This window comes from Haliotis rubra, unplaced genomic scaffold, assembly GCF_003918875.1.
Source record: "Haliotis rubra isolate DU_JTF1 unplaced genomic scaffold, ASM391887v1 Scf447, whole genome shotgun sequence".
Taxonomy (NCBI): Eukaryota; Metazoa; Mollusca; class Gastropoda; order Lepetellida; family Haliotidae; genus Haliotis; species Haliotis rubra.
The window spans coordinates 199,146-215,098 of NW_025767132.1; the positions used below are offsets into that span (position 1 = coordinate 199,146).

A 15,953-nucleotide genomic window follows, 5' to 3' on the forward strand; every position below is an offset into this window, starting at 1 on the left:
GTCATATGCAACTTCAAACTGTCAAGGTAATGCTGCTGCAGAAACTGACAATGACATTACCACAGTTTACAAAACTTGTCTGCTGACCTTGAGCTATATCTAATCTTGACAGAAACATTTTCCAAAGACAGCCCTGTCCTAGAGAAGGTACATGTTTCATCAAAATGTATTAATACCTTTTGAGGAAAGAAAAACTAAGAAAATAGTTTGTGGCTACTCTATCTTGTGACCTTGACATTTTCATGACATGTCCCAAATGAATATCTCATGAACATTTGGAAGAAGATCATTTTAGATTAATCAGTAATATCAATACCCTTTTGCATTATAGACATTAACAAGAAGGCAAAGTAATCAATATACCCTGCAATGGTAAAATCCTCTACATGAATATGTCAACTAGTTATGACTATGTCAAAGGTACACTTTGATGTACATCAGTAATGTTGATACTGGAAATATAGTGGTAAGGTTGATTTGTCATTAGGGTCTTGGATACCCACAAAGTGGAAAGAGAGTATTGAAAGGTTTGCTCTGGAAAAGAGCACCAACACCAATTTCAGTCAAAGCAAATCTTGTTGCCATGGAAATGCAAAAACTTGAAAATTTTAATAAAAATTGTATATTTATATACTTATCCTATCTAACGACTTGCACCTCTCTTCTTGCTTTGACATTAGAGTGGAACGACTGTAAAACTTTCTCCTTAGGCCTCTCTTGTCCCATCACCTGTGCACTGGCGTAGGCCGAGCCACAATTTACAAGGTACCCCTGTAATTAAAGTCTTGTGATTAGAATTGGGCCAGCCACTGCTTCGAGAATGGTACCCCTGAAACCAACCGAGGCGGGTGAAAGAGAAGCACAACTTAGCAACTCCAAGTTTTAACGTTCAGTTCCGGGACAGCATCAAACTGACCCTCACTCTTTTGCATAAGCCTAGTCAAAGGATGTGCCCTGGCAACTTTAAGAGGCAGAAAGCAATAAAAGCCACTGGAATTCAGGAGTGTCACACTTCACTGACGTAATTGCTCCGTGTAGAGGACAGTAAGCGTGAATGTCGAACACTTCTGCATCGTCATTCTGATTGTGCCTCAGGTCCGTAGGGCCACGCTTAGTGGCTGTATTCCGATGCCTTGGTATGGAAGCCAAGTGAAATAGTTCTTCAACCCATAAGATGAGAACAAAAGATTGAGATCCAGTTCAACTTCTGTTACGTATAAAAGGAAGCAGTAACACGCAAGCGGAACCGTCCCTAAACTGCGTTGGTTGGCCGATGTAAGCTGCTTAGCCAGTCTGAACTAGTGTAGTCCCAGGACATACGTGACAGACAGGTAATGTAAAGAGGAAACTGTATCAGAACCCCAGAAGCAACTTTCCATGATAGCGGTCAACGAGCAGTTGCTGTGGAGGGCCATCGCTGAGGCTAGTGCCCGAGTCTCATGAGGATTGGAGGTGGCTAAAGGAGGCAACCCTGGCAAAGGTGTAGGCTCGCAGGATCATCAAGTAATCTAGATGTCTGCGCTACTAACATAGCTACTACCTCTGTTCAACTAGTAGAAAAAGGGCACCAGGTGGGATAAGTCATGTGACTAAAATCTTCTAGCGCCTCACATGCCCTAGGGTAATCCGGAGAACCAAGTCAGATTGTCATGCTTATAGCATGTCACTCCATGGTGAGGAATTCAGCGTATCACAAATGCCCTGAATATGAACATCGTGTTGAAAGCTGGTATAGTTCGGTAAAACTGACCGTATCTAGATGCAAGTTCATAATCCTCGATGAGGATGTAAAACCAGTGTTGACAAGTGCCGATCCTTCATGTTGAATGTAGTAAGTAGATCATCTGGTATCTTGCTCTAGACAGCTGTAGGTGGTCAGTGAACCAAGTGATCATGTGTGTCGAATCAACCAAAACTATTCCTGCATCTCAAAGGCAGCTGTTGTCCGAACGTCTGCGTGGGTACAGATTTGCCGAACCTCAAGAAGCGTTCTGCAGATGCGCCGTGTTGGAAGTAACACAATGTGACAGAGAGGAATCACCAAATCGAACTGATTTGGTGAATAAGGAGAGTTGGTAGGCAAGGTCCGAGGAATGCATGGTTCGGCGAACGCTGGCGGATTGGCGAATGCTGGCAGATCTGCAATCTGGTACAGTTCTGTGACCGGCATCAGTTCAGTGATGTGGTTGGTTCGATGATCTGGATCGGTCTGGTGATCTGGACTGGTACTGTGATGCAGTTCGAGAGTGTGATCCTGATCGTCTGTGTCATCCGGTTTGACTACGTGAGCCGGTTCGGCCCCGTGATCCAGTTTGGTCACGTGATCCGGTATGGCCATGTGATCCGGTTCAGTCATGTGATCCGGTTCGGTGGTGAGAGCCGATTTGGTGGGGTGAGCCCATTTGGTGGGGTGAGCTGGTTCGGGGTTCGGTATTTCTGTCTGGTTCGGTGAACTGGATCATACCGTGATCTAAGTTGAAGTGGTGAGCTGAATCGCAAACGTGATCTGGATCCATCCGATTATCTGGATTGGCGTATTGATCTGGATCAGGATTGTGATCTGGAACGGTTCGGTGATGTGAGAGCGACCTGGTGATCTGGACAGAAGTGGTAAGCTGGAACGCTCAGGTAATCCGGATCGAAGTTGGCGATATAGATTGGGGTGGTGATCCGGCTGGACAAGGTGTGAATCGCTATGTGCTGGACAAGGTGATCTGAAATGGTGATCTGGATGATGAAAATGCAGTCGATGCATCAGGCAGCGTTAAATTGTCAATCACTAACCCTAAAGTGAACTGGACGACGTGAAGGAGGTGACGATCCCCAGATAGGTGGCTAACGTCCCCAGATAGTAAGGAATCTGAGGATGCGTTCATAAAATCCTCCTTGTCTAACAACTCCGCTCTCTAGTGGATCTCGTTGGATCTTGATACGCTTGGCGGTAATGGAATTGGATTCTGTGGTTTCCCTGTCTCTATCAGTGAAACTCTGTGAATAGACAAGATGGTTGGCCTTAAAATCATCATCTTCAAGTGAATTGCACTTGACACATCGTTTACCCCAGTCACACTGTCCGATACAGTCACTGCAAGACGAATGAGGATCGAGGAACCAGAAATTGTCTTGCATTGCGCACAAAACTTCCTTTCTCTTGACTGATTATCTGTTTCCCCATGATGTTAGGGTGAAAAAATGTCCCTTATAATACAGCACGTCCACACTGTCGTGCAACAAGAAAGAGAATGATTGTTCAGAGATAGTCACATGGGTACGTAGTAGAGCATGCTGCATGTTCCAGTTGGGGGTTTGGTAAGTTGCCCAGCTGGGAGCAGCAGCATGGAGTGAACGGGCGATGGGACAAGAGGGGCCTAAGGAGAAAGTTTTACAGTCGTTCTAGTCGAGTGTCGAAGCAAGAAGAGAGGTGCAAGTTGTGAGATAGGATAAGTCCAAAAACTTATTTAATTCAGAAATCCACCAGACCTATCTATGTGCCAGCTTTGGTGAAGAAACATTAAACGTTTTTTAAGTTCTGCTCCGGTAAAGGGCACAACACCAATTTCAGTCGAAGTCAAACTTGTTGCCATGGAAACACAAAATATCGTTTATTCAGAAATCCCAAACTATCAAAAGGCACCAGTTCACCACCAGACCTATCTATGTACCAAGTTTGGTGAAGAAATATTGAACGGTTTTAAAGTTCTGCTCAAGAAAAGACAAATTTGAAAATTTTAACTATAAATTGTATATTTATATACTTATCCTATCTCACGACTTGCACCTCTCTCTCTTCATTCGACCATGAGTGGAAACGAATTAAAACTTTGCTCCAAGGCCTACCTTGCCCCTCTCTCCCGTGCAATGCGTGCCTTCTGTGTCAGTCGTGCTCACTAGTCCATGACAGCATGAGGCATGCGCAGTCCTCACCCACGTGATCACCTCACATACTCATTCTCGATCTTGGAGCCATAAAAGGACAAAACCGAACGGTGGTAATCTATGTAGTGGGGAGGTAGGGAGGGACTTTATCGCGCGAGATAGGATAAGTATATAATATACAATTTATAGTTAAAATTTTCAAATTTTTAAACTTATCCTATCTCACAACTTGCACTTATCCCACGGTAGGAAGGTGGGTCATAGATTACCCAAATTCAAGCGATAACAGCTAAGTGTTATGCCCAAACAACCGTAGGGAAGCAACTACAAGGTAGGCCAATAACTACCAAGTTACTACGCGCGAGGGTTAGTTCGAACCCATTGACTTACTAAGTACAATTGTCCCAGGGACCGGATTCCCGAGCAATGTGGTGTTCAGTCACTACCTTCACAAAGTGAAAGGACGAGCTTAACGAAAGTGTAATCAGTCGCATCGCCACGATTTCCAAGGTACCCCTCGAATAAAAGTCTAACGACTAGTATCGGGCCAGCCCCTGCTTCAAACAACCCCCACAGACACCGCCCGAGGAGGGTGAAAGAGAAATTGAATCGGTAAAACTCACAATTTTAACGCTCAGTACCACAACATCATCTTATGACTTCCATTACTTACCACAATAAGATCACATAGATGTGTATAGGCACTTAGGAGCATGAACGCCACGGTGTAACACTTCGAAGGACTCACTTCACTGACTTAATTAGTCCGTGGAGCAGAGGACAGTAATCGAGGTGGCTAATTCTCTGTAGTCTCAAACAAATGAGAGGAGAAATCTAAATCCCGAAGACGAAATCAGAAAAAGTTTTTCAGATTTATTCAGATTGTACACAAGCAGAAACGATATGCTAACTTGGGATCAACTGCACAGTGGGATCCATATAGCATCGGAGCACAAGGAAGTTCATTATCTGCGATGTTGTGCCGCTGATAACTGCTGGGCAAGGACGAGTGGTCCAAACTGATGAAGGCCTTGAATATCCGGCCACCGACACATCTCTGAGGTAATGAGATCTAAAATACTGTGTCAGATCGCCAAAACAACCCTCCATTATGGCAGTTAATCCAGCAGCTGCTATGCAACGCCATAGTAGAAGCCAATGACTTGGTTTCATGAGGGTTGACTGCCGAGGTGGTGGCAAACCGCAAAAGTGTAGGCTCGTGAGTATTGTAGCTCGTGAGCCAATATGAGAGTGTTGCAGCAGAGACTTCCACCTTGGAAGCAGTAGACAAGGGTATAAACAGTCTCTCACGCAGACGGCGGCGCTTTGGCGATGCTTTACAGGTAACGCTACTAAGGCGTAACACGGGGAATGACTCACTTTACTGACGTAATTAATCCGCGGAGCAGATGACAGTAAGTGAGGTGGCGACCCTCCAGCCGCCTCAAAAGCCGGAGACCTGCAATGGTCAGTTCGAACTCCATTGACTTACTAAACACAAGTGCTCCAGGGACCGGGATTCCCGAGCAATGTGGTGTTCAGTCACTACCTTCATGAAAGTGAAAGGACGCGAGCTTAGCGAAAGTGTAAACAGTCGCATTACCACGATTTCCAAGGTCTGACGACCAGTATCGGCCAGCCCCTGCTTCGATTAATAACCCCACAGACACCGCCCGAGGAGAGTGAAAGGGTAATTGAATCGAAGCTCACAAGTCCCAGAAGAATCGAAGACACAAATCAGAAATAAAATTCAGAATTTTATTCAGATTGTACACAAAGCAGAAACGATCGCGAACTGGTGATCATCTGGCGCTTGAAGCTGATGGTTGTCCCGAAAGTGCCTAACAGGCTTATAATGACAATGCTGAATTCCAATTTGCTAGATGAAGGGCCCTTTCTCCTGATGACCACTGCTAGGCCACTTGATGGAGAAAGTGAGCTCCAGCTTGCAAGATGTGCCAACGAATAGGTGTTGAGTCGGTATGAAGGGCACCCTAGAGACTCCAACACAAACATTCCATTTGTTGAGCCACCAACAAAAAGACTGAATGTAGTTGTGCGGAAGACTAATCAACTCCCCTGGGTTGTCGCCCCCGATGTATGGGCACAGAACCATCTGAAGAGGGCAAGCTGCAGCTGGCCCCTGTCAGTCAGCACTTGTGCCGACTCCAACCACCCTAGTAACTTCTGCCACTGGCAAGAAGGTGTGGGTTGGACCAACACTAGTGGTGCGCTGCACTGAATCTTGTCCCACCTCTCCTGGGGCACAAACATCATGACCTGGCGGTTGAATATTGTCCCAATAAGAAGAAACAGCGGGTCGGTGTTACCCCTGATTGCTCGAATTTAGCAGCCATCCCTAATTCGCGGAGCAACTTGTTGATGAACTGTCTGTGGAAAGGAAGGACGACTGGATCCTGCTGGGCTTGAACACAGTCGCCGATATTGTTGTCAATTGTCACGCCGACAATGCAGGTAGCTGGTTAACAGAATGGGTATCTGAGTAAAACCCACGGGCCGCGATATGCCCATACAGCAGGATCCTCCATTGGTATCAACGACGCCCATAAAAGTAAATCGAAGATACTTCCAATAGTCTGGATGTATCCGATGTGAAGGTAGGCGCCTCACAGGTCGAGGGACTGACTGACTGACTGAGTTTAGTTTTACATCGCCTTTAGCAATAATCCAGCAAAATCACGGCTGGGGCACCAGAAATGGGCTTAACACATTGTGCCCATGTGGGGATCGAACCGGGTCTTGGGCGTGACGAGTCAACGCTTTAACCACTAGGCTACCCCACGCCATCGCGAGGTCGAGGGAAATGAGAGGTCTAACCACTCTTGCCTCTGACAAAAGATATCTCCTGATATAAGAACGTTCAATAAGTCGAAAGCAACTACGCCAGTTCTGACGGAGTGCTCAATGTAGTATGTTCGGCGCGATGGAGATTGTCAGTCAATCTACAGGAACGCTCACATTAATTGTAGAAATTGTGAGGATCGGTGACCTCAGGAACGTTTCTTTTGGCCGAACAAAATAATGGTGCGCCAGGTGGAGTGATATAGGTAGTAGATCGCTGCCTGGTGACAATCCTTGCATAATGCAGTGACCTCTGAACTCGGTGCTTGACTAGGCAAACCGCTCACGGGTGTTTCTGTCCGTCACCCTCAATAAGCAGTCTCTCGACTGGCTGTCAAAATCCGACACAGTCACTCTTATCGGGAATGGCAGTGTTCGTTGTTACTTGCATTTATAGGCTGGACTTGGTATCCGATTCATGGGACCAAGAGAATTCTGCAAGGGCACTTCATAGTCACTCTAATCATCAAAATTCCGTAAACAAACAGTAGTCCGCCATTTGCAAACGCTACATAACGAAAGTGACAAAAATACGGACAACATGGTCTTTGGTTAACCGGGCGAAGTCGCAACCCATAAATTCGGCTGAGCTATGCTGGCTATTTGACAAAACATTGCCGGTACCATGCGCAAGAACTTCATCCATTTGTTATCTGTCCAGAAACTTGCTTATCATGTAAAACAAAGGGAGCTGAAGATGACGAGCCGCCTGCAACAATTGCACCAAGGGATACACAAACGCTTGTTACGAAAGTAGTCTGTAGTAACAAGACTCATCGGAGCCGTCAGAGAGTATTCCTGGCTCGCAAGCCGTATCTAGTTATGCCATATCGGTGGTTGCAGAACTGATATCTACACCGGAAGGGTAGAATCGCTGAACCGAATCATTCATCAAAAGTGAAGATCGGATGGTAGATTAAATCTGAATGAGATGAGCTCCGGTCACGGAGGACTCTTGAGAACTGGGATCGCCAGGCTGTCAAGTGCCGAGCGTGATATCTCTAGATGACTGCGGTACTAACAACACATGTAAATCAAATCGGCATGGTGAAGCACATAGCTACTACCTCTGTACATTGATCTTGAACGGCCAGGTGAACTGGTTCGACGATAGGGAGCTTTTGACCTGGTGAAACGATACGAGCCGGCTGGTAAATCAGTTCAGTGTGGTGAGCCGGAAAGTTGACGCGATGTGATCTGAATCGTGACTGATCTGGATCGGTTCGGTAATCCGAACCGGTTAAATGATCTCAGCTGATGGAGAGATCTAGAACGCTCAGATGAACCAGTGAGGCGAGGTGAAATGTTCCGGCCGAGGTGAATCGTTTCGTTGCTGTGAATTGAATCGACGATGTGAACTGTTTCGGCGATAAGAAACAGTCTTAATATTATGGCAAACTGAGTCAATGTCGTGATTCACATATGGCGTGGCTTAAACGGTTCGGTCTGGTGAATCCATTCGGTAGTATGGCTTAACCGATTCGTGGTGAATCGGTTTGGTCTGGTGAATCCATTTGGTATGGCTTAACCGATTCGGGCGTGGTGAACCGGTTCGGCAATTTGATGGTACGGTCTGGTGAAACCATTCGGTATAGCGAGCTGATTGGGTGTGGTGAATCCATTCGGTATGGCTTAACCGATTGGTGTGGTGAATCCTTCGGTATGGCGAGCCGATTAGGTGTGGTGAATCCATTCGGCATGGCTTAACCGATTGGGTGTGGTGAATCCTTCGCATGGCTTAACTGATTGGGTGTGGTGAATCCATTCGGTATGGCTAAACAGTTCGGTCTGGTGAATCCATTCAGTATATGGCTTAACCGATTCGTGTGGCTTAATCGGTTCGGCGATTTGACGGCGTAGATCGGATGTGTGAGTCAACTGGCAACACAGAGCGCTTTGATGAGGCGGAACCCACGAAGACATCTAATGATGCTCCATAAAATTATCACCGTCCGACATGGGAAACTGCGGATCTAACCAGCAGTTAATACCGGTCGCTAAAACAGGGGTTTGTCGGGTGATCAACTGTTGAAGTGTAACGAGCTCTGTCTGCCAGCCATCGGGAGCAAGTATGTCTACATGCTCTAAAAACGCCCTTAATAAGGGAGCACATTCCGACAACGCTTTGCTCCAGGAACATGACGATTGGGGATCCGAGGAAGTAAATATTGTTACAGTGTGCGCAAAATTACGCTACTGAGTCTAGACTGACAAGACGGATATCCTGATTCACCTAAAGTGAATGAGACCGACTTCGAGAATCACTCTGACGAAAACACACCTTACGGCTAGGTGAACCGGATCGAAATGGCCAACCACCTCGACCAGGCGAGACTGAATGACTACGGGAATCAAACCGCTGATGGTGTGTCGAACTGAAACCTATGTTGAGGTGAACTGAGTCGGGAATGTGAACCCGTTCGTCCTGGTGAACCCCTTCGAGTACATGAATCAGTTCGGTCAGGTGAACCCATTTGATTACGTGAATCAGTTTGGTCAGGTGAACCCATTCGAAGATGTACTGGTGAGCCGGCTCGGCCGTGTGAGCCGGTTCGGCAGGGTGAGCCGGTTCGGCTGTGTGAGCCGGTTCGGCATGGTGAGCTGGTTCAGCTGTGTGAGCCGGCTCGGCTGTGTGAGCCGGTTCGGCATGGTGAGCCGGCTCGGCTGTGTGAGCCTGTTCGGCCATGTGAGCCGGTTCGGCGGGGTGAGCCGGCTCGGGAAAGTGAACGAGACCTAGAACGACTCCTCCCAGCCGTGGAAATAGGAGAGCGGGTACGTTCCAACCTCGCCGATCCCCGCTTCAACGATGAATGCTTAGAAGTTCTCGAAGTCTGTGATCGTTCCGGAAAAAGCAGACCTACGAGATAATGTAGATCGCAGGTCTGGCGTAGAAGAAATATCGGTCATTACCACCCTGGTACGCTCATGAGAACTTAAACTGGGTGAGGGAAGCTCCCCTAAAAGCCTTCTAACGTTCTCAGATAAATAGCAATCCGAATTTAAGCCTCCATAAAATCTTCGCCAGGAGAGACGGGCGATTGAGAACGGTGAGCAGTGAGGGTGGGGCGATCTAAGCATTGTTTCTTAGCGGAGATGGACCAGACCCCGCAGAATTAGTCCTAGCCCTATCTGCCAAACGCCTGGCACAAGCACGCTTGTAAAATTTAAACGCCTCATTAGACAGACCTGAACACTTCGACAGCGCAGTGTCCCAGTCACAAACACCCACATAATCAACACACGATGTGTGTGGGTCCCATGCTGAAAATACTTTATTACAACGGGCGCAAAACATCCGTTTACTGGCCTGAACAGGCTTAACCATTGAGCAAATCTCAGAGGAAAAAATTTTCACGTCCACTCAGTGGAGCGACAAGAAAGAGAATGAGTATGTGAGGTGATCACGTGGGTGAGGACTGTGCATGCCTCGTGCTGTCATGGACTAGTGAGCACGACTGACACAGAAGGCACGCACAGCACGGGAGAGGGGCAAGGTAGGCCTTGGAGCAAAGTTTTAATTCGTTTCCACTCATGGTCGAATGAAGAGAGAGAGGTGCAAGTCGTGAGATAGGATAAGTTTAAAAATTTGCACGTATGGACGCATGCATGGATGGAGTCCATTTTAATACCCCCCGCAAAACGCGTTGCGGGAGATAAAAAATACATGAAGCCATCAGATTCAAGAATAACTAAGTGATAGATCCTGCACATGGTTGGTTTCACTTTCATTTCTTTCACAAGATGGGTAACACTTATGCTAAAAAACTTTGGATACCTGAGGATACTACTACTCACATCCCCAAAGAGCATTTTCTGAATAAAAATGGGATCTTCAGTGTATTTGTATATGTCATAAGTAGCTTTTCCCAATCCTTACACAACACAAATTGACACTAACTATGACAGGACTCACTTGATGATGATGTTGTGGAATGAACTTCTTGTGTGGTTATGTGTTCCACATGGGAGTACATGCTGGTTGGGACAGGTTGCTGGTTGGCAGGGTTCTGCTGAGCATAGTGGTTACGGATCTCCTGGTGGTACTGCTGGATCTGATAATTGTCATCATACTGTAGGTTAAAGTATTCGCCGCTGTTGTTGTAGTTGCTGAAGCCATAGTGTGCTGCAGCTGTAGTCACAGGTTCCTGGCTATCATCTGACAAAACAAATTCGGAGGATTTTATTATGAACATATCTAAATAATCTTCAATGTAAATATGGTCAAAACTAAAACCATAACTTTGTAGAGGTGTCTTGTATACTAATAACAGGACCAATAAAGAATATGAGGCTTTGACATGTGCAATGCTTAATTTACACTGATTTTTTTAAATGCTGAAGCAATGTTACACAAAAATGTAATTTTCTGACTAAAATTGATATTTTATACTTATCCTGACTCATGCTAATTGCTCGTCTCCTTTTCCTTGCGAATGATAGAGGAACACTTGAAATCCCTTGAAGTTCCCTTCTAAAAAGCAGACGTAAAATCATCACTCACCCACGAGTTACCTCCCTTGCCCCTTTGGCCCTTTTGGTCACCTGACCGGCCATGTTTTGTCACTCTCTCCATATGTATGCCCGACACCCGGATTTACAGGGAAATCCAGCGTGCCATAAGAGGGAAGGTTGGGAGGGCTGACCTCATGAGTCAGGATAAGTATAAAATATCAATTTTAGTCAGAAAATTACATATTTGTCCTTATCCTGACTCATGCTAAATGCTTGCAGAATCCGTCGGAATCAGTGATGGGTCAGGCCACTTCTGGATTCTCTGGCTGTTGATTTACGTCCTGTATTACCCGCCATGGGAATTTATGACGGCACTGCTGATGAGTCTGTTTTTTTCAACTTCCTCTGATAAGTCTGGGGGGGAACCACAACTTGTCAGATTTCTTCCGAAACTTCTGACATTTTCGTGTGGATTTTAGATATACTTATGTTCCATTAGTTATCTATTGCAACTCCATCTCTTGATGCGCGCATCAAGTGGAGATGCGACCCTTCTTCATGTACGAGTATGTCCTATACAAGTACAGGGTCTATCACTCATGCTAGCCTGTCCTAAATGTGTGCACAAGTCACGTGATAAAAGGGTGAGATTTTTCTCAGCGCCTTTGTGGAACCGTTAGTTGTTGTGCTACAACAAGTGGCCCAAACTGGTGAATGCCTGAGACATCTTCGGTGGCAATGTCCCTGAGGTAGTGGTTGGCAAACACCGTGTCCGATTTTTTTCCAAAAGCAGCCCTCCATTATTGTTGTCATCGAGCAGTTTCCAAGCAGAGCAAGTGTAGACGCCAGGGCTCTGACTTCGTGGGGATTGGAGGCTCGTGGAGGTTCAAGTCCTGCTGCTTTGTAGGCCCTTAGTAATACGGCTCTCATCCATATCGATATCGTTGTCCGTGAAACTTTTGTGGGCATCTCAGTAGATAAGGGGATGAATAGGCGCTTGAATTTTCATCTCCTTGTTTTTGTCCTTTGTAGGTAGACTTTTAGTGCTCTGACAGGGCTTAAGGATATATCCTGTGTATCCTGTGGCCCAAGGACTGTAGAGAGTGCTGGGATGTGGAACTGTCTGTCAGGCTGGCCGGGCAGTTGGTTCATGGCAATAAAATCCCATCTCAGTCCTAGATGTACGATGTCACGATGTCTTGATTCAAATCGTGTTCGTTCAAAGTCCAGAGCATGTATATCTGACATCCGTGCTGCGGTTGCTAGGGTGATTAGGAACAGCGTTTTCTGAGTCAGTAGTTCAAAGGATGTCCGTTGTAGAGGCTCGTAGGCATCACTGGTGAGATGTTGTAGAACTATGTTGAGATCCCAGGCAGGAGCCTTGAATTTCTTTTGTTGGTCTTCCAACTTGAATGAGCGTAGTAGTGCCAGTATCTCTGGTACTTGGTCAGCTTGACGACCGTCTTCATGGTGATAACTGTGCTGAGAGCAGCCATGTACATTGAGAGTGTTGAACCTTTTAAGTGTCTCGTCTGTCGCAGATGACACAGGTATTCCGCCACTTGAGGATGGGTTGCTTTTACCGCTGTAAAGCCTTTCCTCGTTACATACTGTTCAAATCTCTGCCACTTGTCGTTGTACAAGTTGCAAGTTGATCTGCGTAGAGCTAGTGTTACTGCTTTCGCTGCTCTGGCGGAGTACCCTCTAGTCTTCAGGCAAGCTTTAATACGCTCCACGTGTGTAGCTGGAGCAATGCCGGATTCCCATGAGCTTGCTTGGTGTGTGGATGGACAAGCAGGTTTGACCACTCTGGTAGTTTCAGGGTTGGACTTCCGAGTTCTTGTATGATGACGGAAACCATACCCTCGCTGGCCAATAGGGTGCGACCAAAATCAGTTGCAGCATTGTCGTCTGCTTGATTTTCTGTATTACTTGTGGTAGTAGTGCTGGAGGTGGAAATGCATAAGTGTTTAGTCCTTCCGATGAAATGCTTAAAGCGTCTGTTGCCCATGCCTGAGGATCCAGAATCGGAGAGACGAATGTTGGTAGTTGCTTGTTGAACTTTGTTGCAAACAAGTCTAACAGTGGAGATCCTGTTGTCCGTATGACGAACAGGAACGCTTCTGGGTGTAACATCCACTCTGTCGGGGATGGTTGAAGTGGACGAGATAGGGCATCTGCTATGACATTCTTTGCTCCTGGAATGTGGCATGCCTTCATGTAGATGTTCAGGTCGTCGACGATGCTGAACAGGAGAAAGCTGAGTTGTAGCAGACTTGTTGATCTTGTTGATCCTTGTTTGTTGATGTAGAAAGCTACTGTGGAGTTGTCTGTGTGGACCATGAGCCTTGCGTTCTTTAGTACGCTGGACCAGTGTTGTAAAGCGTTGATCACTGCTTTCATCTCCAACAGGTTGATGTGCAGACTCTGATCCTGACTCGACCACTTCCATGCTGCTACTTCGTTGTCGAGGTGGGCACCCCATCCTTGAAGCGATGCATCTACATAGAGATGAGTGTTGCAAACGGCTCTGACAAAAAGGTTCCTCCGCAAACATTCGACTTCCGAGTCCACCATAGGAGATATGGTTTCAGGCTGTCCAGTAGAATCAGCGGATCCAGACTGTCGAGATGGGCGTTCACAAATATTTGTAGTGGGCGCAGTTGTAGTCTCGCTCTGCGAGTCATGTCTTGAGCTGAGGTGAGTAGACCGAGCATGCTTTGCCAAGCACATAGTGTCAACGGAGAGAGCATTGCTTGAGATATCGAATGTTGTATCTTGACCCAATGATCCTCTGGGACGACTATGCTATTCACAGGCGTGATGAGTAGTATTCCTAGAAATTGAAGATCCTGTTTCGGCTCCAGTTCCGACTTGAGGAGATTTACCAGCCATCCTAACTGAGTGAGAAGTTTGATGGTGAAGTCTAGTTGCAGTCTGAGTTGACTGGGATCTTGATGAACTTGAATTCCGTCGTCCAGGTAAAACGCACTGCGTAGACCTCGATGATGTAGATATGTGAGCATGGGCTTGGTCACTCGAGTAAACAACCAGGGGGCCGACAATATTCAAAACGGTAGAACCTTCCACTGGAAGTGATGTCCCTTGAAAAGGAATCTTAGGTATTTCCTTGAGTCTGGATGTATCGGGATGTGTAGATACGCATCTTGTAGATTTTTGCTGGCAAGGTAGTCTGATGGACGAACGAGATGTCGGAGCTGAGGAAGATGTATCATCTTGAATTTTGCTGGTCTGCGAAGGTACTCCTGGTTGAACTTCCTCATGTTGTAGATGAGGCGAAACTTCTCCTTGGAATTCTTCTTCGGAAACAGGAAAATTGGGGAGTAAAAACCGGGCCTGATGAGATCTTGTTTTATCTCTTCTACTGCATCTTTGTCGAGTAGAGTCTTGATTGTGTCGTCCAGTTTCTCTGTCTGGTCGGCTGTGTATCTGAAGGCCATCGGGTTGCTTGTAAGCGGCTGGGTGGCTTCCAACTGTATCTTGTACACTCTGCATAGTATCTGGGATACGTAGTCGTCCTGTAGTATTCCCCAATTCTCCCAGTACCGTTGAAGACGTCCACCCACTGTCTAAGGTTGTACAGGAACGGCTGGGGATGGAAGACTCCAGTCGTTCCAAACCTGTTCCCCTGGCACCCCGGCCTCTTCCGGGGTTACTTCTGGGGACTCTGGTTGGGCGACAAAAAGAACCTCTTCCTCCTCTTGAGCTAGAATACTTCTTTTCTCTGGCTCTATGGAATCCTGCAATCTTGGATTTGTTGGAGTAGCGCTGGGACGTCTGGCGAATCACATTTGCCAAGGTATCTACGGACTTCATCATCATGACCTCCCTTGATTTGTGTGTAACCTCTTTGGCGACTTCTTCAATCCCTCCTCCGAAGATGGATGATGCTGACCATAGGGCTCTGTATAAGGACTTGGTGAACCGCTCACTCCAGGTGCACGATGACAATAATCTTTGTCTCCTCAGTAGAGTCAGGCCCAGATGGTCCTACATAAATTGGTGGTCCTTTTTCTGAGTCTGAAGGGCAGAATATATCATCCGGTCATCTTCGTCAGTGGAGTTCTTGAACTTCGAGATGAGTGCTTCATTGATTGCCCTAGATCTGGCTAGTCTGAAGAAGGTACGTCTAGTAGTCGTATCCAGTTGTGCTAACTTCTTGTCGTCTATCTTGTAATTCCTATAGCGGGAGTTGTTGATGATCTTGTAGTCCTCATCAATCTCTGGTGCCTTCAGGAAGGGTTCCATGTCATGTAAGGGGAATTTCCTGGCGTTGAACGTCGGGAAATGCTGGTTCTGGAACTTGGTAGCCTTATCAAAGGCTGAGCTGAGGCTGTCCAGTACTTGGGAGATCGGGTCGATAGGTGGAAAGGTGAGTGTGTCGAAATCATCGTTGGACATCTTGTATGTAAATGCTTCATCTGTGTCCTTGGAAGGTGATGCTAGGTCCAGGCCATTAGCAATCAATGAGGTTACTTCCGTATCGGAGAATATGACTTCACCTTCTTCCTCTGATTTAGACATCTCCCGCTCTGACGATCCACGACAACGTGAGTCTCTGTGTGAAGATCTGTATGACGAACTGCGCACAGGTGAACGATCCCGATGTGATCATGTGTCCTTCCTGGAGTCTTGAGATGTTTCTCTAGGCCTTCGTGAAGGTTGATTCTTAGACGTAGTCTCCCCTCTGTAAGAAGTGAAGTAGTGCAATCAGGACATAATAAATGTGGGTCAGCCGCAGA

The 15,953-nt window shown here is 46.6% G+C and overlaps 1 protein-coding gene across 1 annotated transcript in view; it reads right to left on the reverse strand.

Moving 5' to 3' along the window:
- Nucleotides 1–15,953, reverse strand: part of LOC124289699 (protein salvador homolog 1-like) — a 39,728-nt gene that overhangs the window by 18,077 nt on the left and 5,698 nt on the right. The window contains exon 3 of the mRNA XM_046726327.1: nucleotides 10,652–10,894. Within this exon, the coding sequence (XP_046582283.1) occupies nucleotides 10,652–10,894 (243 nt within the window). The remainder of the gene's footprint in view (nucleotides 1–10,651; nucleotides 10,895–15,953) is intronic.